At 34.4% G+C, this 23134-nt stretch overlaps 2 protein-coding genes across 5 annotated transcripts in view; one reads left to right on the top strand and one right to left on the bottom strand.

The window, feature by feature from the left end:
- accs (1-aminocyclopropane-1-carboxylate synthase homolog (Arabidopsis)(non-functional)) lies at window positions 1–19263 on the bottom strand. Of its 2 annotated transcripts, XM_048157688.1 has the most exons (16): window positions 18986–19263; window positions 15541–16151; window positions 12760–13355; window positions 10559–10618; window positions 9527–9597; window positions 9311–9380; window positions 9103–9169; window positions 8116–8213; window positions 7920–7997; window positions 7415–7515; window positions 5987–6076; window positions 4808–4853; window positions 4572–4713; window positions 2701–2843; window positions 2447–2600; window positions 1–1582 (listed from the first exon to the last, which is right to left on the bottom strand). In XM_048157688.1, exons 2-16 carry the CDS (start codon window positions 16142–16144, stop codon window positions 1176–1178), a joined length of 2727 nt encoding a protein of 908 aa, XP_048013645.1. In that variant the 5' UTR covers window positions 16145–16151; window positions 18986–19263; the 3' UTR covers window positions 1–1175. The 2 variants fall into 2 exon arrangements, with proteins under 2 accessions (XP_048013645.1, XP_048013644.1); XM_048157687.1 differs by lacking the exon at window positions 18986–19263 and having other exon boundaries at window positions 15541–16500.
- The window catches only part of furinb (furin (paired basic amino acid cleaving enzyme) b), a 118747-nt gene continuing 113735 nt past the window's right edge, over window positions 18123–23134 (top strand). Inside the window, exon 1 of one of the 3 annotated variants that reach the window (XM_048157689.1) lies at window positions 18123–18680. The gene's annotated coding sequence lies outside the window, so the exon portion shown is untranslated. Of the gene's footprint in view, window positions 18750–23134 lie in introns of all 3 variants that reach the window. The other 2 variants (XM_048157691.1, XM_048157692.1) reach the window with 2 other exon arrangements.

Genomic DNA, 23134 nt, shown 5'->3' with positions numbered 1-23134 from the left:
TGTAATTTAACATAAAACATTTTAATTGACGATTAATTCATTCGTTCAGTCAGGAGCCCTTAAAACATTGAACACCAATGAAGAGCTGAAACAAGCAGCTTCCAAAGACGTTTTCCTTAGGAACTGAAAAACACCCTGGATGGCGTCAAAAACAAGGCATTTATGTAACAAATTCATCTTTTAAAGATAAAAAGTGTTGAAAAGTAAAGAAATATTTAAAACATCAACTTTTATCCCAAAACTGAGAGCCTAGTCAATTAAAAAGCTTTTTTTTCCCCTCAACAAAACCTAAAAATTATTTAAATCAATTTAGAGGGGTCATATTATACATGAATTCACCTGAGGTTCACTTTATGTTAGTAACATAATAATATTATTATTTTTTTAAAAACATTTTCCACTCTCTCCAAAACGTAACTTGGGTCCGTTTGCTGTAATTAATCAATAAAAGTTATTCTTCAATAAAAGTCTCTTTGCAAAGCTGCAACAGATTTTTTGCCATAGATATTTGTCGCTCAAATTGATAAAATATGACTGAAATGATCAGGGGTCTTGTTAAAAATAAATATCTGTCTCTTGTTTCAAATGTTGGGATCTTTAACAAGATAAATTTACTTGAAAAGAAATTGCTTGAAATATTAAGAATAGCATTCAAATAAAATACACTTGAATTAAAGCAATATTACATTATGCAGTGTTGCTTAAGTAAATTCATCTTGTTTGAAGGATATTTCAATATTTTAAGAGGAAAATAAGACAAAATCCTCATTAATAATAGGATTTGTTTTGCAGAGAATAGCACTGAGAAGAAAGTTTTAGGTTCTGAAAGTTAGATTTTCATTTGGAATTGGTTCTTTATGGCTCTTTAAGACCCCCTCAAATCAATTTAAAGACAATAGATTGGATACTTAGAATTTGAAATGAGCGCAGTTAAAGGGCCAGTCTCCAATTACTGTGACGGCCAAGGTAATAATTAAAGTATAAAAACATCCAATAATAACAACACTTTCCTATACTGCTGTGGTAACTCTCCACAATTCTGCTTCAGTCTCTAATTACAGGGTTCGCAGTGGTGCTCTTTCTGCAATCACAGACTTTGCCTTTAAACTGTACATAAGGTGAACATTTCATTCATTAAAAAAGTATTTGTATTGACAGTTCTACCAACTGTTACTCTATTTCCTGGCTTTTTCTAGGAGGTCTGTGAAAACATCCAATTGCGTAGGGTCCTTTCCAGCAGCTAGTTCAGGCTTGTTCTTCTCCAGCCAATCAGACGAGCGGATCTGCTGCCGCAGAGTACCAATCAGAGAGTCCAGACTCTCTGAGCGGATGTCGGATTGGCCGTTAAGAATCACAAAGTTCTCATCAGCCAATGAGACGGGCTCTGTCTTAATGCGCACAGTGTCATGTTTGGTTTGAACGCTTGAGGTCTTAAGTGTCTGTTTTTTGCACTCATCTATTGTCTTTGCATCTTCCCTCCTCGCTGTCCCGCTGCTGTCATCCTGTTTGTCTGTTGTCCGCTGCGTCTTAAGCATCGAAGAGTCCTGAAGCTCTTCTAACGCGTTTTTAATCCTCTCCACACCTGAAGAACAGCAATGAGAAAAGTATTAATGCCAATGTCAGATGGTTTGGGGTAGGCTGTGCCACTTATTTAAATTGCTGCAAAATTTTTTTCTTCAGAATATTTTGATGAAGACACACACACACACACACATATATATATATATATATATATATATATATATATATATATATATATATATATATATATATATATATATATATTTATTTATTTAATTAAATTGAATAATAATTTGAATAATAATGACAAAAACAATAGTATCATAGTAGTAATGATATTAATATTAATAGGGCTGTCAAACGATTAATCGCGATTAATCGTATACAAAATAAAAGTTTGAGTTTGCCTAATATATGTGGGTGTACTGTGTGTAATTATTATGTATATATAAATACAAACATATTCATGTATATATTTGAGAAATATTTACAAGTATATGTATTTATTTATATTTTTATATAATTTATATTATATATAAATACAAATATTTTGTACATAAATAACATATTTCTCTTAAATATATACATTAATTTGTGTGTATTTATATATACATAATAATTACACACAGTACACCCACATATATTATGCAAACGTAAACTTTTATTTTGTAAACGATTAATTGTTTGACAGCCCTAAATATTAATAACAATAATAGATATATTATATATAATTTATAAATAAAGTGACTAATAATAATAATTATTAATAAATGTAATACTAATATGTAATAATATTAATACTAGTAATTTTGTTATATATATATATATATATATATATAACACAGCTTACCCCTCTCCCCCAAACTACATATAAGACACTACAAGAAAACAGTAAGTAAAGTGGAAATGAGATGGATCAACAAACCTAGCTGTAGTTTGTGCTGTTGTTCAGTGAAGATGATTCTGAACCAGCCTGGAGACTCACAGCAGAAGGCCTGACCGCAGCTCAGCAGAACCTTGTGCTTGAGGAAACACCTCCACACAGACAGCTCCTCAGCAAACGTCTTCTCCTTCAGATACTACACACACACAAACTAGTTGAACTTGACAGATTTAAACAGTTTAGATGCAGACATCCGTTCTAAAAGTGCTGTGAGAGCTTATTCTGTGACCTCTCACCTTGCTCAAGTCCACCCAGATGAAGAATCCCGCTCCCCTGTGCAGGAAAGGTATGTCCAGTTTCTTCAGCTCTTCTGTCAGGTAGCTGTGAGCCTCTTTTAGTCTGCGTCTGTTCTCTGGGAGGAACTCGCTATTCAGCCAGTCTGGAAACAGCAAGAAAACAGCAACAACACTCTCTCAGTTGTTTGCTGTTGTGAACAAATCACTCTTTTGAGTCAGATCTTGCCAACAAATCAGTCTAAATGATTCGTTCATAAATTCGGTTGTTACGGTTCTTGAGTTCAACTCAATGATTCATGATCCAGTCGTAATGGTCAACTGCCCACCGGAAGGAAAGATTATCAGGGAATAATTACATATATTTTGGTCGATTCATCAAAGCAACTGAATGGATTTGGATGTGAATGGAAGCACTTTCTTTAGCTCTTAGTCGTGACCCCTGTTCACTGCCATTATAAAGCCTGGATGGGTCAGGATATTTATTTATACATTTCTACGGAAGAGGATTAGGGCCAAGCAATAATAAAAAAATAAAACCATCTTGAGATTAAAGTTGTTAAATTTCGAGAAAAAACTCGTTAAATTTCGAGAAAAAGGTCGAGATAAAATGTTGAGAATAAACTTGTTAAATTACGAGAAAAAAGTCGTTAAATTACGAAAACAAATTCGTTAAATTATGAGAAAAATGTATTTTTTTTTCGAGAAAAATGTCGAGATAAAATGTTGAGAATAAACTCGTTAAATTACGACATTTTATCTCGACTTTTTTCTCAATTTAACGAGTTTTTTTCTCGTAATTTAACGAGTTTATTCTCAACATTTTATCTCGACTTTTTTCTCGAAATTTAACAACATTTTTCTCATAATTTAACGAATTTGTTCTCGTAATTTAATGAATTTGTTATCGAAATTTAACAAGCTTTTTTCTCGTAATTTAACGAGTTTATTCTCAACATTTTATCTCAACTTTTTTCTCAATTTAACAACATTTTTCTCATAATTTAACGAATTTGTTATCGTAATTTAACGACTTTTTTCTCGTTATTTAAAGAGTTTATTCTCAACATTTTATTTAGACTTTCTCGAAATTTAACAACATTTTTCTCATAATTTAACAAATTTGTTATCGTAATTTAATGACTTTTTTCTCGTAATTTAATGAGTTTATTCTCAACATTTTATCTCGACATTTTTCTCAAAATTTAACAACATTTTTCTCATAATTTAACAAATTTGTTCTCGTAATTTAACGACTTTTTTCTCGTTATTTAAAGAGTTTATTCTCAACATTTTATCTCGACTTTTTTCTCGAAATTTAACGAGTTTATTCTCAACATTTTATTTAGACTTTTTTCTCTAAATTTAACAAGTTTTTTTCTCGTAATTTAACGAGTTTATTCTCAACATTTTATCTCGTCCTTTTTCTCGAAATTTAACGAGTTTTTTCTTGTAATTTAACGAGTTTATTCTCAACATTTTATTTCGACTTTTTTCTCTAAATTTAACGAGTTTTTTCTCGGAATTTAACAACTTTAATCTCAAGATGGTTTTATTTTTTTATTATTGCTTGGCCCTAATCCTCTTGCGTATATTTCTGATTATGTTCATCAGAAAGAAGAAAGTCACACCTAGGATGGCTTGAGGGTGAATTGAGGGTAAAGCTTGCAGAAATTTTCATTTGAAAGTGAACTAATCCTTTAAGTCCATAAAGGCATGAAGAAAACAGTACTTTTCTTTGGAGATAATATATTTTGGGACACACCAATACTAATCTTTCATACTAGACAGCAAAGAAAATATGGGAACTGTGAATCGGCCATAGAAAGAAAAACAGCCAAACTTTAACAAAGCAAGGGAGAAAATGTATGTACCTCTATCTCGAAGAAGCTGGGCCATCTGGTACTGTGTGGGTCCCGGGACTCCGTGGAAGGCGCCCAACTGATCCAGTGCCTGTACCAAATCTCTGTTCTCTGAGTAGACCACGCCAACTCGCATCCCTGCCATTGCAAAGTCCTATATGTGTACACAACAGAAAGTCTGAATCCAGTGCAGCAAAGCCTAGAATCTGAGGAAATGCTTTTTTTTGACAGTTCAAATAGAGGCTTACCTTACTGACGCCCCACATAACATGGGTTCTCTGGGGATCTGGCAACCTGTGGAAACATTTGTGTAGTTTGTGATGATTAGTACAAACACACTCACATGCACCCTGAACAAAAACAGCCCTTTCTGACATTACAATAAAGATTAAAATAATAATTCACCCAAAAATGTTAAATGAGACAAAAAGAAAAGAAAAGTGGGTGTTCACTTTTAAAGGGATCCTTGATTATGATTTCACTTTTTTAACTTTAATGTGTAATGTTGCTGTTTGAGCATAAACAACATCTGCAAAGTTACAGCGCTCAAACTTCAATGCAAAGGGTGATATTTTCTTTTAAAGAATTCTCTGTTTAAGGACTACAACAAATGGCTGGTAGGGACTACAACGAGCTTCTTCCCAGGTTTGTGACATCACAAACCCCAACATTTACATAAACCCCGCCCCCGAGAACATGCAACAAAGGGGGCGAGGCCATGTTGGGCTGCTTTAGAGAAGAGGAAGAGTTGTTGTAGTAGAGTGTTGTTGCCATGCTGTCATTTTATGTCGGACTGCTTCACAAACGAGGGTTAAATCAACGCTGGATTTGCACAAAAGATTAACATGACGGCACATGCTAGTTGATGAGTTGAATCAACTCCACAGCAACTACATAAATTTATCCACTAACTATTCAGAAATGTCGTTGTAACTTCTTTTTGAGTCTCTCCATCAGTGTCCGACTCCGGTTTGAACAATGTAAGGCTGAACACTGTTACTGACAATCCTCATTTTGGCTGCGTGAGATTCTCCAGTTTTGTTGTTGAGCAACCGAAGTGTGAGCTGTTAAAACTCAGCCCTCCTTTGGAGCAGCAGCTCATTTGCATTTAAAGGGACACACAAAAATGGCGTGTTTTTGCTCACACCCAAATTGACAAGCTATAATAAATGATCTGTGGAGTATTTTGAGCTGAAACTTCACAGACACATTCTGGAGACACCAGAGACTTATATTACATCTTGTAAAAGGGGCATTATTGGTCCCCTTTAAGTGGTTTGACTTGAATTCAATTTTCCTTGACACCTAATGAAGTATTCTTCAATTTAAGCTCAGGGCATATCAGTTAAATAAGCACAAGACTAAGTAAATTAGAATAAACAAAACACAGCAATAAGACAGAGATAGTTTGTGTGCATGTCTCTCACCCGTCCAAGCTGAGAACACTGCGAAAAGTGTCCGTCTCGTTGAACACAGAGAGCATGTAAATCTCATCTATGATCACATGAAGCCGGTGCCTGGAGCATATGAGAGAGAAACAATGAGTAAGTGAGTGCCTTTGAGGGCAGAAATTAAAATTCAAATGACATGCGTGAACACAAATGTAATTTCTCCTCAATAATGTGCACCTTAATGAAGCATATGAAAACATTTCGAAAACAAAGTGTGATGAGAGTCCCAAGAGTTAGCCAACCAAAAAATGAAAACTAAATTGACATTTTTTAATCATTTACTCATCCTCATGTTGGTTGAAACTCTCAAAGAAGTTTGGAAGAATGCAATTTTATATACTACAAAAATATAATGTGACTAGAGCTGCACGATAAATCATTAAAAGATTGCGATCTCGATTTAAACATTCCTAAATGAAAATGATTCACTTGCATCTACCTTTGACAAGTATGTTAAGTATGACACATATGACAACTAGTGGATTACAGTGTTGGCGCTGCTGCTGAGTAAGAGAGAGCAGTTGTCACGTATAGGTATGAAACAACTTCACAGCTTCTTTTCAACCACACATTATTTTTGTTACAAACCTTCAAATTATCACGAAGCACTGGGATAAAAGTTTATAGTTCAGATATAAACAGTGATGTCTACAGTTGCGATCAAAATAGAGTAAATCACCTTTTGAAAGAAACTTGATGCTTCAAATAAAGATTGTATCAATTACATTGTTACACCAGTAGGTGGTCCCAAGTGACCGCTAAACAACGTACATGTCATTGAATCATTCATTCAAGAGATTTGTTCAAAAACACTGATTCATCCAGTAATGAAACAAGTCTTTTTGAGTGAGTCATTGAATCATTCACTTAAAATGGTTCATTAAAAAAAAAAAAAATCCATATTAGTTCAATATATTTTTAAATAGACTACAGCAATTAACATTGAAGTCAGAACCTCTAGTAAATTACGTTATTTTTTTAGTTGTCTATTCAGAATAGTGGGAAAATTGTGATCTATTAAAATAAAAAGTGAAACTTAATTTATCCAGAATTGTGCACCTCTAAAAGTGACCAAAAAAAAGCACCATTAAATCAGTCCATAGTAGAGTTGTTTTCCTTATTTAAAACTAAAATTATCAAAACATGTTTGTTAATTGAAATAAAGCTGAATAAAATATAAATTAAAACTTTAAAATTTCATGTTGTCTTGGAAGTACTAAAACTGAAATTAAATAAATTTCATGTTTTTAAAAAACAAAAACTAATAAAAATGACAAAAGCACATAAAATGTCTCAAAATGAAACTTTAGTCCTAATCGTTCTCATGGTGTTTTAATGTAATACGCCGTTTGTTCTGCACTAATGGTTTTGGTTCAGTGCTTGTGAGACATTGTTTGAACTCACATTTTGGCAAATTGTAGAAAGCTGGTCATCTCTTCAGATGAGTATACTTCTCCCAGTGGATTGTGGGGGTTTAACAGGATAAGAGCTCTGATGTTCAATCCCTATATAAATAAAATATAAAGAAAACTGCTATTTTTGCAGAAAATAGCATCTTCTTGACATGTTAACAACACAAAGCAAACTCTTCCAGGCCTCAGCTACTACTATAATGTTTGAGGGTCAAAGCAGACATTGTTCGAGGGCAGCCAATGAAGATTATAGGCTATTACATTTGTTGTTACATTGTTACGTAGGTATGTGACAGGAAGTGAGAGTGGAATTGCTGACGACTTTTGGCAGTTCAGAATCTATTCTTTCTTTTAGGAGACAATAACTTTATTTGTCGTGCACTTCCTTAGAACTTGATCTTTAAACCTTTGCAGACCTTTTACATTCAGCTATATTACACACTGTATGAAAGGTAATATTGGAAAAAGCATAATAAGGGCACTATAAATAAAATAACCTCTTTTTTGGCATCTTTAAGGGAGTTCTCCAGTTTCTCAACGGTTAGCTGGAACGGTCTGACATCACTTCCTGTGAGCTGTACAAACACAAAAATGTACAAATAGAAACAAACATTATAGGCACATAAAAGAAAACACTATATAACATGCCAGTGTTACATTATCAAACATTACGCCTGGAATTTCGCTAAGCACCTGACTATAAAGTGGCACATGGTGTAGTTTGACACTGCTGTACAGGCCCACGTCCTCCGTTATCACACCATAGAAGGGCGACGGGATGAGAAAGGCGTCTGTAAAACAAGCAAAAAAATAAAAAATTTAAATTAAAAAGTCCTTCGCCAATTTGTATATTATATTAGTAATGTTTTCTGGGTTTGTAGATTCAGTTCAGATAATATAAAAAACAAAAGAAGGAATCCACACACCAAACAAGTTTAAAGTCCAAGATCCATTGAGAAAATGTTTTACTGTTACAAGTTACTTTACATGAGATTTTTCAGTAAAACATTTTCTCAATGGATCTTGGACTTTAAACTTGTTTGGTGTGCGGATTCCTTCTTTTGTTTTATTATATCTGTAAAACAAGTACATAATATCAGGCAACATTTTCAGACACCTATGGTCACTTAGTTTGTTTAATTTTTCTCCATTTGATTTAAATTTTTACACAATTACTAAAAATGTTATGATAAAAATTAAATATAATAAAAATTTACATATTTGCCAATACACACTATTATTCAAAAGTCTGGGGTCCATTTTTTTTTAAGGAAATTAATACTTAGATGCATTAAATTGATCAAAAGTGAGAGTAAAGACATTTATAATGTTAAAAAAGGTCTATTAATTCAAATAAATGCTGATCTTTTGAACAAAATCCTGAAAAGCAAATATTTCAACATTGATAATAATATTAAATGTTTCTTAAGCAGCAAATCAGCATATTAAAATTATTCCTGAAGAATCATGTGACACTGAAGACTGGAGTAATAATGCTGAAAATTCAACTTTGATCACAGGAATAAAATACATTTTTAAATGTAGGAAAATAGAAAACAGATTTTTAAATTGTAATAATATTATTTCACAGTATTACTGCTTAGACTGTATTTTTGATCAAAGAGATTGAGAAGATAAAAATTGCAGTTGTATTCTGTAGCGATCAGATGGTCTTAATACCTTCTGGGTCACAGAGGGTTGCTGCTAAAGCCGAGAACAGAGACCCACAACCGTTCATAACAACAACCTGCAAAAAAAAAAAAAAAAAATTCCAAGAAAATAAGCATGTGAGCTGGATTTCTCTTTCTAAAGAAAGAGGAAGATTAACAGAAATAATAGAGATGGTTTAATATCATGCTGACGTGTGCAAAAGCAGAAAAACTCTCACATTCTTGGGTTTTAGAGATTTGGGAGAACAGCAGTAATCTGACAGGAACTTAGCAACTTCCTCTCGAAGGCTTTGGGGAAAAGAAATCAGACACAAGAACATCAGTACTGTGAAACAAAAACCTAAGCACTTGATTTGACTCTCTCTGCAAATTGAGAGTCAAATGAATTATAGTTTCTACAGGAAAACAAACAGTTATAGGTAATGTAAGCTTACAAACTGTGGCCTTTCCAGTCAGGGTATTGTAAGAAAGCAGGTTCAATGTGAAGCATGTCAGGTCGCATCAGCTGTTGGAGAAACCAAGAATCACAAGTGACTCAACCAAGAAACTCAAGTCTTTCTTTTTGTAATAAAACTATATTATTCTTCTGAAGACAATGTGAGTGGCACTTGCATGTGAAAAACTTAATAGGGTGGTTGCTAGGACATTGGTATGCTGTTGCTAAGGTGCTCTGAGAGGCATTTAGCTTGTTTTCAAATTTATGGTATGCAGTTGCTAAAGTGCTCAGAGGCATTTAGCTTGTTTTTATTCAGTTACCAAGGAGTTTTGGGTTGTTCTTCACTGGCCAAATCAGCACATATTGTGATATAATGTTGATGACATTACATTCGCCGTTTCGCGCTGCCATGTTTCTACAGTAGCCCTAAACGGACAAACTGCTCTACAGAGCGCACTTGCTTGACTGGCCACTCTCTGCTGTCTCAGACATCTTTGTCCTGTGACGGCCACCGTAGCTTCTCTATGTGCTTCGAAAGGGACGGGTTAGCGGTGGACTGAGCTGTTGGTTGCAATTTGCAACCTCACCACTAGATGCTGCTAAAATTTACACACTGCACCTTTTAAAGATAAATCTATTCATTACTCCTGGAGCTGCTTGTTTGCAAGGTTACAAACGATTATTTAACAGCAACTCGGCAACTGTTGCATTTAGCGGCACTCACTCGTTTTCATTCACTCATTCAAGCGGACTATATTAGTGGACTAACTTTTCACTCGTTTTCACTGATCCGTGTGAACGGGGATCGTTTTGACAACATTGTAGTCTGTACACTAAACATTTCAAAAATGTAAAAAAGGAAAAGTTTTCCTTTGCATTTTTCATGTACAGAGGACAATGCTGTCTGTTCACATGGATCAGGGATTAAAAATGCCGCATTCTGCTCCCAGGCCAGTAGTTGGCGATGTCATTTTGTAAAGAAAAAGGATCTTTGCTAATCAATGCTTAACAAGTAAATCATATGTCTTACCCTTTTCTGCAGGAGGTCAAAGCATAGCTTGTTTTCACTGGTTCCCAAGTTTATAATACCCTGAAATAAACCATATTAAAAACCACAGCAAATTACCACACAGCAGAAGCTAGATAAAAGTAAAAGTGTATTCAAATGAGAAAAACCACACAGATTTGCAGTTGAATTTCCTGGAAATCCCAAGAGACTTGTGGCCACTGCGTCAACCAAAGCAGTGCCTTAAAAACCAAGACTTGTTTTATATAACGCTTACTGTATAATATCAGAATAAGTGAGTGAGACAAGTAATGAACTAAGCACAGATGGGTAAGTGACTACAGATGCATAGTTGACATGAAATACAGTAATTTATCTCAATAATATCTCTAATATAAGCAGATTTTATGAGATCATATTAAATTAGATACTACATATCCTGTAATTGGAATATTGTAAAAAAAAAAAAAAAAAGTCAAACTGCGAGATGATTTAAAATGAACTAATTAAGGAAAAAGATTATTAAAAATTGTGCAAAAAGGCCAGGCACAGGAAAAGTACACTTTAACTAAAAATTTAAATTTTTCAAAATTTAATTTAATTGAAACTATTAAACTATAAACCATTAAACTATATAAACATTTAACTGTATGTATTAATTATATATATATATATATATATATATATATATATATATATATATATATATATATATATATATATATATATATATATATATATATATACACAGTACAGTCCAAAAGTTTGGAACCACTAAGATTTTTAATGTTTTTAAAAGAAGTTTCGTCTGCTCACCAAGGCTACATTTATTTAATTAAAAATATTATTACAATTTAAAATAACTGTTTTCTATTTGAATATATTTGACAAAGTAATTTATTCCTGTGATGCAAAGCTGAATTTTCAGCATCATTACTCCAGTCTTCAGTGTCACATGATCCTTCAGAAATCATTCTAATATGCTGATCTGCTGCTCAAGAAACATTTAATGTGTACAATTGTACAAAAAATTTGTGTACAATATTTTTTTTCAGGATTATTTGATGAATAGAAAGTTCAAAAGAACAGTATTTATCTGAAATCTAATCTTTTGTAACATTATAAATGTCTTTACTGCCACTTTTGATTGATTTAATGCATCCTTTCTGAATAAAAGTATTCATTTCTTTAATTTCTTTCGAACGGTAGTGTATAATGCTACAGAAGCTTTGTATTTCAGATAAATGCTGTTCTTTTTAACTTTCTATTCATCAAGGAATCCTGAAAAAAAAAGTACACAACTGTTTTCAACATTGAAAAGAATCATAAATGCTTCTTGAGCAGCAAATCAGCATATTAGAATGATTTCTGAAGGATCATGTGACACTGAAGACTGGAGTAACGATGCTGAAAATTCAGCTTTGCATCACAGGAATAAATTACTTTGTCAAATATATTCAAATAGAAAACAGTTATTTTAAATTGTAATAATATTTCACAATATTACTGTTTTTTACTGTATTTTTAATTAAATAAATGTAGCCTTGGTGAGCAGACGAAACTTCTTTTAAAAACATTAAAAATCTTAGTGGTTCCAAACTTTTGGACTGTACTGTGTATATATATATATATATATGTATATATATAATATATGTATATATATATATATATATATATTCACACACATATACACACATATATTTTATATACATATACATAAGTGCTGTCAAACGAATAATCGCATTCAAAATAAGTTTGTTTACATAATGTGTGTACTGTGTGTATTTAATATGTATATATAAATACATGCATGTATATATTTAACGAAAATATAGTATACTTATATTAAATTTATATATTATATATAAATATATCATCTAAGTATTTCTTAAATAAATACATGTATGTGTGTGTATTTATATATACATAATAAATATACAGTCATACATTATGTAAATAAACTTTTATTTTGGATGCAATTAATCACGGTTAATCAAATTGATATATATATATATATATATATATATATATATATATATATATAACAACTATGACAACTATGACATGAGAAACTTTACCTAAATTGTTATGCTGATAATGAATATATTAAATTAAAAATGTTAACTTGCAACATTTTCATGAATGGATCCCACTATATATTCAATTTTGAAAACACTGATAATGAATAAGAATAATAAAGTTTTACTGTTTCCAGGGAGACTAACATGAGGGTTTGAATTCTCATCGTGCTTGTTGGCGTGATACTGGTTGTAGCCTTCCTGCAGGATTCCCTGGTGCAGCCGCATGCTGTTGCCACGACGAGACAGGTACGAGCTGTACTGGGGTGTCTGATCACCACAAAGCATGCTGGGTACAGCTTTGGCACTGTTGGGTAACAAGGTTTGTGAGGAGCTGGGCATTTCCCTGCTGGTGGTGGCGCTCTGGTCTTCCGTTCCACGTGTCGAGCTCAGGACTCTGGTCAACATGGACATGAGACGAAACTCATGTTCTCTTTCTTGCTTCGCTCGTCTCTCCTCCTGCTGCTCCCTCCGTTCCTCTGCCCTCGCTTCTTGCTGCATCCGGGCCTCCTCCAGAGCGAGGAAACGCTCTTCCGCTGTCTGTTGCCAGCTTAGATACCCAGCCAGAGCACTCGATAACACCCCATCACCCCCGCGAACAACCCGCCGACGCTTCCTCTGATGGAACGATCCGGAAACCCCTTCCTGGTCACCATGGCTACCTCCGTCTCTCATCGCCATGGGAGCGGTTGCCGGGGATACACCAGCACCAGAGGAGCCAGTCATGTTCTGGTCACTGCAATCTGTGGAGTGATATCATCAAAAAATAATCAGTCAGTCTGATCAACTGAAAACATAATTAAGAATTAACTAAAACAATCAACTCAAAATTCTATTGAAACAACAGTTGGTGTGATAACATGCCAAGGCTGTCAAGAACATCTGCGCTGCTGAAAATAAGGCACTGGATAACAAACAGTGCCAACAGCAGACACAACAATGAGCTTTGCATAAATACTGCAATGCCTGTGCACTGTTAAACCACACAGTCCCTCTTAATAAATATGGATTATCAGCTAAAACTGATAGATCAGGCCCAGAGTTCAACTTAACAATCTTGACGTTTTACAACTTATCAAGGCTACATCTAAGCTACTTTTTTGCACACTGTTGCAATGAAAATATTATAAAGAGTTCCAGAAGCTTGACTGGTAGAGCATGCCGCTGGCAACAACAAGGTCATGGGTTTCATTCTCATACTAAAGAAATGCAAAATTTAATTGTGCTAAAGGAAACGAACATGCCAGCCAAATGCATTAATGTATAAAATATACAAAGGTTTGGGGTCAGTAAGAAAAGAAAAATGCATTAACTTGAACAAAACACCAACATTAACTATATAATGCTACAAAAAGATTTATATTTCAAATAAATGCTTTTTTTTTTTTTTTTTTTTACTTTCTATTAATCAAAGAATCATGAAAAATTGCATTATGATCTCCACAAAAATATTAAGCTTTTCAGCACTGATAATAAGAAATGTTTCTTGAGCAGCATATTAGAATAATTTCTGAAGGATCATATGACACTGAAGACTAATGATGCTGAAAATTAAGCATTTTAAAATATATTCAAATAAAAAACAGTTATTTTAAAATTTAATAATATTTCACAATATAACTGTTTTACTGTATTTTTGATCAAAATTAATGCATTCTTGGTGAGCAAAGGAGACTTTAAAAAAAACAAACAAAAAAAACATAAAAATCTAAAAAGTTGTGAGAATAACTACCTGTGATTATCATTAGTTAGAATGAGTCGAATATTACAAACCAATTTATAATGTATATAGCATTACATGATATCGCATAAAAAAAGGTTTATGATTTTATAGTGGCCATGATTAGCCGTATAATTTCCAAGTGAAGCTACAAATTAAAAAACTAGTATTAAGGATGTACCGATATTAAAATTTTGGCCGATACGTTAATTCTTTATACTTGAAAGCCAATATATCGGCTAATAAATCTAAATTTTTATATAATTTTATATAGTTTTTGAGAGCCTGATTACAAAAACAAAAGTTTCACTATTAAAAGCCATGTCTCAAGCACACAATTATGTTCTCATTATAATTTTATGTAGCTAACTTAACTTATGTAACTTAACCGTATTGTCCTTTTTGAAGTGACTTCAATCATATTTCAAGCAATTCAAAACCATCATGTTGAACACTACACATCTAAAGTGTCTGAACTGAAGGAAAAATCCATGATTTATTATCAACTTTAATATATCGGCCAAATTTTCTTATTGGGCTGATAACGATAACATTAAAAATGAATATATATCGGCCGATACCAATATGGTGGCCGATATATCTTGCAACCCTAACTAGTATGTTTCTATTCAAGAAAACTTAAAGGGATAGTTAACCCAAAAATGAAAATTCTGTCATCATTTACTCACCCCAAAGTTCTTCCAAACCCGTATGAAAGATGATATTTTGAAGAAGAATGTCGGTAACCAAACAGTTATAGTATTTTTTTTCCACCATACTATGAAAGTCAATGGGGCTCATCAACTGTTTAGTTACTCATATTCTTCAGAATATCTTCTTTTGTGTTCAGCAGAAGAAATCAATTCATACAAGTTTGGAGCAACTTGAGGGTGAGTAAATGATGACAGAATTTTCATTTTTGGGTGAACTATCCCTTTAAGATTTAATGACAAAAATGAACATTGTTCTGGCACATATAAAAACAATATGTAGGTAAACATTACATACAAAAACTATGGTGGGACCAGTGAAAATGTTAACATCTACTGTATTTACTGTATCTATCTATGCAACAAGTGCCTGTATAGTGGAATATCTGTGTATACTGTGTGCACTACAACGTTTGGTTGCTATTGCATTGTAATTATTGAAATATGCATCAACATCCATATCTGTTTATCTATTCATCAACAGACTGTTTAGGATACCTGATGGGGAACAGATGACATGTGTGTTTCCCTGCTCTCCGTCCATCTCAGCTTGTTCCTCAGTGTTTGGACCGGCATTTTTGTGTTCAGCACCGGTTTCATCTTCCTCATCAACAGGTCCGAACTCGTAGAGCATCTCGGGCGGGCCCGCCGCTTCATCATCCGAGCTCATCACCTCCGTCTTGATCTCCAGGATCTCACCCGCTCTGGGCGGGTGACCCGGCGCCTCTGACCCCTGCAGTCCGATCATCTGGTTCGCCACCGTACCGCCCCATAAAGGCAGAGTAGAACCTGAGGTTGCGGCGGATCGGTTACTCTGAGCCCTCTCCATCAGCTCGTAATACCTCGCCGATCTCAAAGTCTTCTGTTTGTACTCGAGCTTCAACTTTTTGATCTTCTCCCTGCATTGATCCCCGGTCCGATTGATGCCCTTTTGCCGCAGAGTGCTGGCGATTCTGTTGAACACATGCTGGTTCCTGAGACAGGTTACCAGCTCGGTTTGGACCGGCACGTCCGACCAGATCTGCAGCAGCTCCAGCACCTCTGGTTCGGACCAGTTGCTGCCGCGTTCATACTTCTTACCGTATACGTGAATCAAATGCATTGCAGCACTGCAAATAAAGCTACAGTGTTATATTTATAGATTGCTGCAAATATGTTCATGCAGTGGTATGGCACCGCGTTTATGTGACTAAAAGCAAATACATTAAAATATTTAAACTCCAAAGTGTGAGTTACTGTAATCAATCATCTGAAACGAGCACTGGTAGCCTACTTTACCCGGACCGGAACCAGATTCCTTTACTTTCTAAAAACAGTCTTGATGCATTTTCAGCTCGATGCTTTTGTTCTTTATTCAAACAAGTCCTGATACATCCGGGTTCACGGCACATGCGTGCTGTCCTTATTCCGGGATAAATTTGGACCGTGACAACAAAGAACGGCGCTGCGCATGCGCTGAAAGAAGAACGTTAAGGAGACTCATTTGTTGCACTGTCGCGCCATCTAGTGCTAGCATTTTGAGCCTTTGTGTGATGTTTATTCACTTTTACTTAGTGACATTTATGAATATTTTTGAATAAGATAAAAAACAAATTAACATATATATGTTATAATCACAATTAAACGACCTTTCCCCATATCTTTAGTGTGTCTGAATGTATTGATGAACAATTTTACTTTTTATTAAAGATTAGCATTTCTCATTGTTATTAGCCTAATTAATGCTAACTAATAGGACCTTATTGTAAAATATTTACATTTTTTCTTATGGTGATATTTATTATTGTAAAATAGATATAATTCCTATTACAATCAGCATTAAATAAATGTAATAAAACAAATACTATAATGATGTATAAATAATTTACGATTTAAATTGTAAGAGAGAGACAAACCTTTATTGTTGTTCCCCTGATATTGCTCCAGTTGGATTGCCTGTGAAATATTTCACTTGTTTTCCCATCCTTTTCTAAAATAGTTTGAGAGTGTGATGTAAATAAAGCATACTTAATTTAGTATTTGAGGAAGCTGTGGTCTTAAAGGGATAGTTCACCCAAAAATCAGGGAACTGTAAATTGATGACAGAATTTTCATTTTTAGGTGAACTGTCCCTTTAAGACAAGGTAACCTGCGCTGCACTTTTCATTTATTTTAAAGGATGCAATATAGTTTGTTGAGATTATTTCATATTTTTTTATTTGATCTTTTTTAAATAAATTTTATAATTAGGGCTTTTCATTCCTAGTTATATGAACTATAGTTTGTACATTTGCAATTATTCTTTATATATATATATATATATATATATATATATATATATATATATATATATATATATATATATATATGACACATTGGCAATAAAAAATCAATTTAAAAAGAGTAAAAAAAAAAAAAAAATAAAAAAATGAGGGAACTGCAGGGACTATATATATATATATATATATATATATATATATATATATATATATATATATATATATATTTTTTTTTTTTTTTTTTGTGACACATTGGCAATAATTTTTTTTTTTTTTTTTATTTAAAAAAGTCTTTTTTTTTTCTTTTCTTTTTTTCCAAATGTGGGAACTGCATGGACTAACAAAGTCAGCATAGCAGAGCTGGTTCAGCAAAGAGGAATCCTTGAGGAAAATCCTGTTTTCATTCGTGACCTGCATTCTACTGCTTTCGGAGTAACAATATCGGCAAAACTGTAAATCTAATTTATGTCTGTCAGAGCAAAAACGATGCTGATTACATTTAGCCCTCGCTCCACACCGAGAAGGATCCAACTGTAATCTAATTTATTCACAAAAACAAAAAAACACACGCAAAATCTGTTATCCTTGAAGTTTATGTCCATTCACTTTCATTGTGTGGAAAAATAAGCCAAGAAAATGAACAGTTCCTAACATTCCCAATGAAAATAAGTCTTGGAAAACATGACGATGTGTAAATAATGATAAAATTTCACTGTTTTTGGGTGAACTGTTTCTTTAAGAATTGCATTGCGACGCCGCGCATAAGTAACATTAAACACATATATATTTACTACTGCTACTGCATTTGAAAGAGGTTTGCGATGAGGTAAATTAATAATCATGAGTATCTGAATCCTACAGATGGAGCCCGCGAATCGCAGACCTCAAATAGGCTCATACCATGACGTACTTCCTGGGAATTGTAGGCCATTTATGATTACCAGGGATTTGTGTACGGATGTATCCCGTTATGTCTATAGAACAATAAAGCAGACGCGACCGATGACACATGACACCGGATCAGAGGTTTTCATTTTATATGCAAACATTTAGATAATAAGTACAGCACGGAAACTGAAAGACACAAGATTAATAAATAATTAAAATAAAGGACTACACTACAGGAAGACGCGCGCACTGTTGAAAGTTTCATCGATCTGCGCGCGCCCGCCGCGTGATGCTGAGTTGAGTTCGCGGAGCGGCGCGAATATACTCCGTGAACGGTTTCTCAGTGGATATACTTTTAATTTCTGTCGTGAATGGAGTTCATTCCGGAGCTGTAGTCTGAAATGTGAGCCCGTTACCGGATCCCGAGGCTGTGTAAAGCGCAATGACAGCTCGGTTCGTGCTCGAGGAGGGGTCAACGGTCTCATTTCTGAGGTAAATGACAGTTCGTATGTTGTCGTTATTTAATCTAATAAGAACGGAAAACCTGAGGCGAAGATAAAGGTAAGAAAGTTTTTATTTAGTAAATTTGTAAAAGCTTTACATTTTAATCCAACTTCTGAAACACATTTCATACCATATGAACGAAATAATTTGAATTTTTAACCGTTTTTTATTTGTGTTTTTGCGAGTGGCAAGACAAATCGTTTACACATTTTTGTTAAACTGGTCTGGTGTATTATTTTGTAATTTTCTAATTGTACTTAACTCAAACATAATAATTCAGTTATCCTACTCACCCGGAATAATGTTGCTCCAAACCTATATGACTTTATTTCCTACACAAATACGAGATGCTCGGCACAATGACAGTAACGGTCACCGTTGCACCTGTTTCCATACAACTGAAATGAATGGTGACTGATGTCATTCGTCTCATTTTGTCTTCCACGAAAGAAAGAAAGTCATTTGAGCACATAACAATATTTTAAATTTTCTAAACTGACTCCAAATCCTTCAAAGATTTATCATCGTATCGCGCGCGCCCGGTGCTTTCAGCGTAATTGAACGATTTCCGTTGATCTGACTGATTCACGGTGCACGTGAGCTCCTCCAGCGCGTGAACACAGTGAAAATTCAGTGTTCAGTACAAATAATAAAGCATAAAGACAATATTGTGATATTCTTTGTCTCATATAGTTCATTCAATGACTGTGTGATGATCCTGATTGTATTATAAGTGTCTTTTGACTTGTCTCGAAACATTCATTCTGTTGGCAGCGTTGCTAATGAAACCTGGTTTTACCCACAGGGCTTTTTAAGAGCAGGCAGTGTGGTCATCTTCTATATTGATTCTAACAAGAGAGAGAGGGGAAAAAGATAAACAGAGTACCTATTTGTGCGCTGTCTGTCTCTCTCTAATGAGTGACTAAGCACTTCGGTTCCTGCCCTTACCAAGCCATCATGGATCATTAAAGGTTTAGTAGTTGTAGTTGTGTTTGATGAGGAGTTATTAAGGCATAGTAATTACTGTTCTTTCTTCCCCAGAGAGCACGCTATAAAAATTTGGCCCTCCTAGCCAGCATACTGTAACATTGCCCGGGACGTCGCCTCTTGCAAGAATGCAATCTGTCAGATCCTCAGAGACAGCTAGATAATCTTACTTTCCATTCAATTCAGGCCTTAATGCGTGCTCAGAGTCATTAAATATGAAAAATAAGTCATTTGAAGTGTTGAATGAAGATTGATGGCCCGACCTCCAAAAAGATCCTGAAGTTCTACGTGACTGGCTTCACATTAATTCCAATGTCATTTTGGTTTTTTGATCTGCTTCCGAAGCCCCAGGAATTCATGATTTACTAGAAATGCACTAATTTTCAGTTCTAGGAAGGCTGTTGATAACCAATTATTCTGATAGTTTCTGGTCAGTGTTGTGGTTGCAAATGCAATTACCAGAATTCCCTCTGGACTGGTTCCACGTTCTGCTTGTAAGCTAAAAAAAAAAAAGTAATCTTCTGCCTTGTTTCCAACACCAAAAACAAAACAAAGACCTTGTCAGACCTTATAAATAGAAGAAAAGACAAGCCACAAGCCCTGTTTTGTATGTCAGAACAGGAACTGATTTGGAATCAACAGCCTTTCAGTCACATCTTACATGTGTTGCGCTCTAAAGGTGAGCCCTTCATTACCTCCAACATTTATCCATTAGAAGAAGCTTTCACAAGTGGCTGCGTTATTAAATTAGTCTTGTCGAGACAGGCGAAAGATTGAATAACGGGGACGGTTAACCTGAATGGCAGTTATTTGACATTGTTAAAAATGGCTTGCGGATAAGAGTACTAGAGGTGGCGAATAATTTTCCATGACCTGACCTCTTTTCCATTACCTGTCTTGTAGACTTGTCTTAGCTGCTAATTGAATCTGCTTAAAATTAGCTTAAAGGCTTAATTCAGGCAAAAATGAAAATTAACCCATGATTTACTCACCCTCAAGCCATCCTAGGTGTATATGACTATCTTCTTTCAGATGAACACAATCTGAGATATATTTAAAAATATCCTGGTTCCTCCAAGGTTTATAGTAGTTGTGAAGGGGGGGCCAGATTTTGAAGCCAAAAAAATGCATCCATCCATCATGAAGCTTTATGAATCTTTTGATTCGAATCAGTGGTTCGGAGCGTGTGCCAAAGTCACACCCCCCAGTGGTGAACCATTGAAATTTCGAAACACTTATGACGCAACAAAGCCTCATTTACTGAAATCATGTGACTTTGGCAGTTTGATACACACTCCGAACCACTGATTCGAAAGAAAAAAAATCGAGTGTAGCACTGCTCATGAAGCAGTGTTTTGAAATCGCACATCACTAGATATTTTTGAATAAAGTCGTTTTGTATTCTCGTCACTTCATAACATTAAGGTTGAACCACTGTACTCACATGAACTGTTTTAAATATGCCTTTAGTAGCTTTCAGGGCATTGAAAGTGTTAATTATCTTGCTGGAAATGCAGGCCTCACTGAGACATCAGATTTTCTCAAAAATATCTTAATTTGTGTTCCGAAGATGAATGAAGGTCTAACCGTGCGTTCACACCGCCGCCGGCGAGAGCGTCAACATTCGCCTTGGCCGCCCTGCCAACAACACTGTACTGTTCGTTCAAACAGCCGCCGTCGGGAGGGTCAAAGTAAATATGTCATAGCTCATTACCATAAAGTTAACTTGATTTCAACTCTCCTTTTTCCAATATCGTACAGCCCTAATAATAACTATCTTCAGGCAGATGGCCGAATGGAACGATTTTCGGTGAAAGAGTAACCCCTGACCTGACGCATGATGTAATGACGAACGTGGAAGCGCAGAAGATCACCAGTCACGAATTAAAAGTCTAAAACGATAATGCTTAAAGAGAAATGTCGAAAGATTTCGATATAAGAGAAGAGGAGCTTAAGTTTTTTGCCCAGCCCTATTTGTTTGAACAGCGAGAGGCGTCTAAGCTTATACTCCTACATTCTGTTTCATACATTGCATCAGGGGTTACTCTTGTGGCGTAAGTCGACTTGCACAGTATGCATACGGTCGTCTGCTGGAAGCTAGTTATTTGAATTTATGAAGATATAAATGTAGATATTTTTTCTAACGAAAATGCATCACTTCACTTCAGAAGGCCACACATGTAGGGCCCTATAAAATCCGTTTTATTTTTTCCCAAATTCCGTTTTTTCCGTTTTAATTTTTCTGGATTCTGTTTTTTTCCGTTTTATTTATTTTTTGACTCCATTTTAATGGTTAAATTAAATTTTAGTAATCAAACAGCATGTCTAATTTATTGAAATAATGAATCTTGTCCAATTTACCAACAATTTAATAAAAGTTTAACAAAAAAAATTAAATTTTTTTGTGTGATGTGATTCATTTTAATGGATTCCATTTTAATGGTTTAATTCCATTTTAATAATCAAAAAGCATGTCTAATTAATTGAATTCTTAAAAACAACAATATTAATTAATTAAAAAATATATTTTTATGAATGTTTTTTTTCTTCAGAAGTTGTGTATTTAAATTTTTCTGGCAATCAAATGAACGCATACCATTTAATTTATCTTTTAATCATGAAATTAAACTTTTTTGTCAAACCATGTGCTGCACAACAGAGCTTTACTGTTAAAATTAAAACATGGAAGAAACACTGAGATTATTGTTTAAAATATATTTTAATAATTTATTATTATATTAATTTACCTAAATTCTACTGTACAACAGTAATATGTTTTTGTCAAGTTAAATCAAACTTTTATTTTGACGGTTTGCCTAGAGCTTTGAGTTTCTCTGTGTTTATGTCGGTAGTTTTCTCAAATGAAGCGGTTAAATGCTGATGAAGTGACTTTCAGAGCAGCTCTTGAGATTAATTCGTGCGTTCATATACTGTAGTGAGGCGACAGAGGACGAAAACACTGCGAGCGTTGCACGTGCTTCAGCGAGCGTGTGCCCGCGCGATTGTGTGTGAGGCGGTGTGAGGTAAATGAAACTGCGCTTCCGCATCGTTCATTTCAGAGGCACACAGGCATGCAGGATTCATGTTTAAATAGTCTTTTTGCGGTTTAATATTCAGTCACTAGTCTATATCGCGATTTAATTTACGTGTACTGACCTGCTTTTAATTCATTCATCAAAAATTTGACAAATTCCGTGACATTCCGTGTTATATAGTAAATTCCGTTTTTATGACTGGATTCCGCGATTCTGTGATTGCGGAAATTATAGGGCCCTACACGTCATCTGTTCAGAAGGCCTTACGGCCCTGGAGCCGTATGGATTATTTTTTTATAATGGATGAATGAATTTTTTTGGGCTTCAAATATTTTTAAATATTTCTCAGATTGTGTTCTTCTGAAAGAAGATAGTTACATATGGCTTGAGATTGAGTAAATCATGGGATAATTCTCATCT

Source organism: Megalobrama amblycephala, linkage group LG15, assembly GCF_018812025.1.
Source record: "Megalobrama amblycephala isolate DHTTF-2021 linkage group LG15, ASM1881202v1, whole genome shotgun sequence".
NCBI classification, from domain to species: domain Eukaryota; kingdom Metazoa; phylum Chordata; class Actinopteri; order Cypriniformes; family Xenocyprididae; genus Megalobrama; species Megalobrama amblycephala.
The sequence above is the reverse complement of the archived record's forward strand: the minus strand, read 5'-3'. Positions and strand labels throughout refer to the sequence as shown.

Coding starts and splice junctions, on each gene's coding strand:
- accs (XM_048157688.1), bottom strand. CDS start 16,144: ATGCATTTGATTCACGTATACGGTAAGAAGTATGAACGCGGCAGCAAC. Junction 6,077..7,414: donor TTTCTACAATTTGCCAAAAT/GTGAGTTCAAAC, acceptor CATATGCTCCAG/GCACCGGCTTCATGTGATCA. Junction 2,601..2,700: donor TCTGGGTGGACTTGAGCAAG/GTGAGAGGTCAC, acceptor GTGTGTGTGTAG/TATCTGAAGGAGAAGACGTT.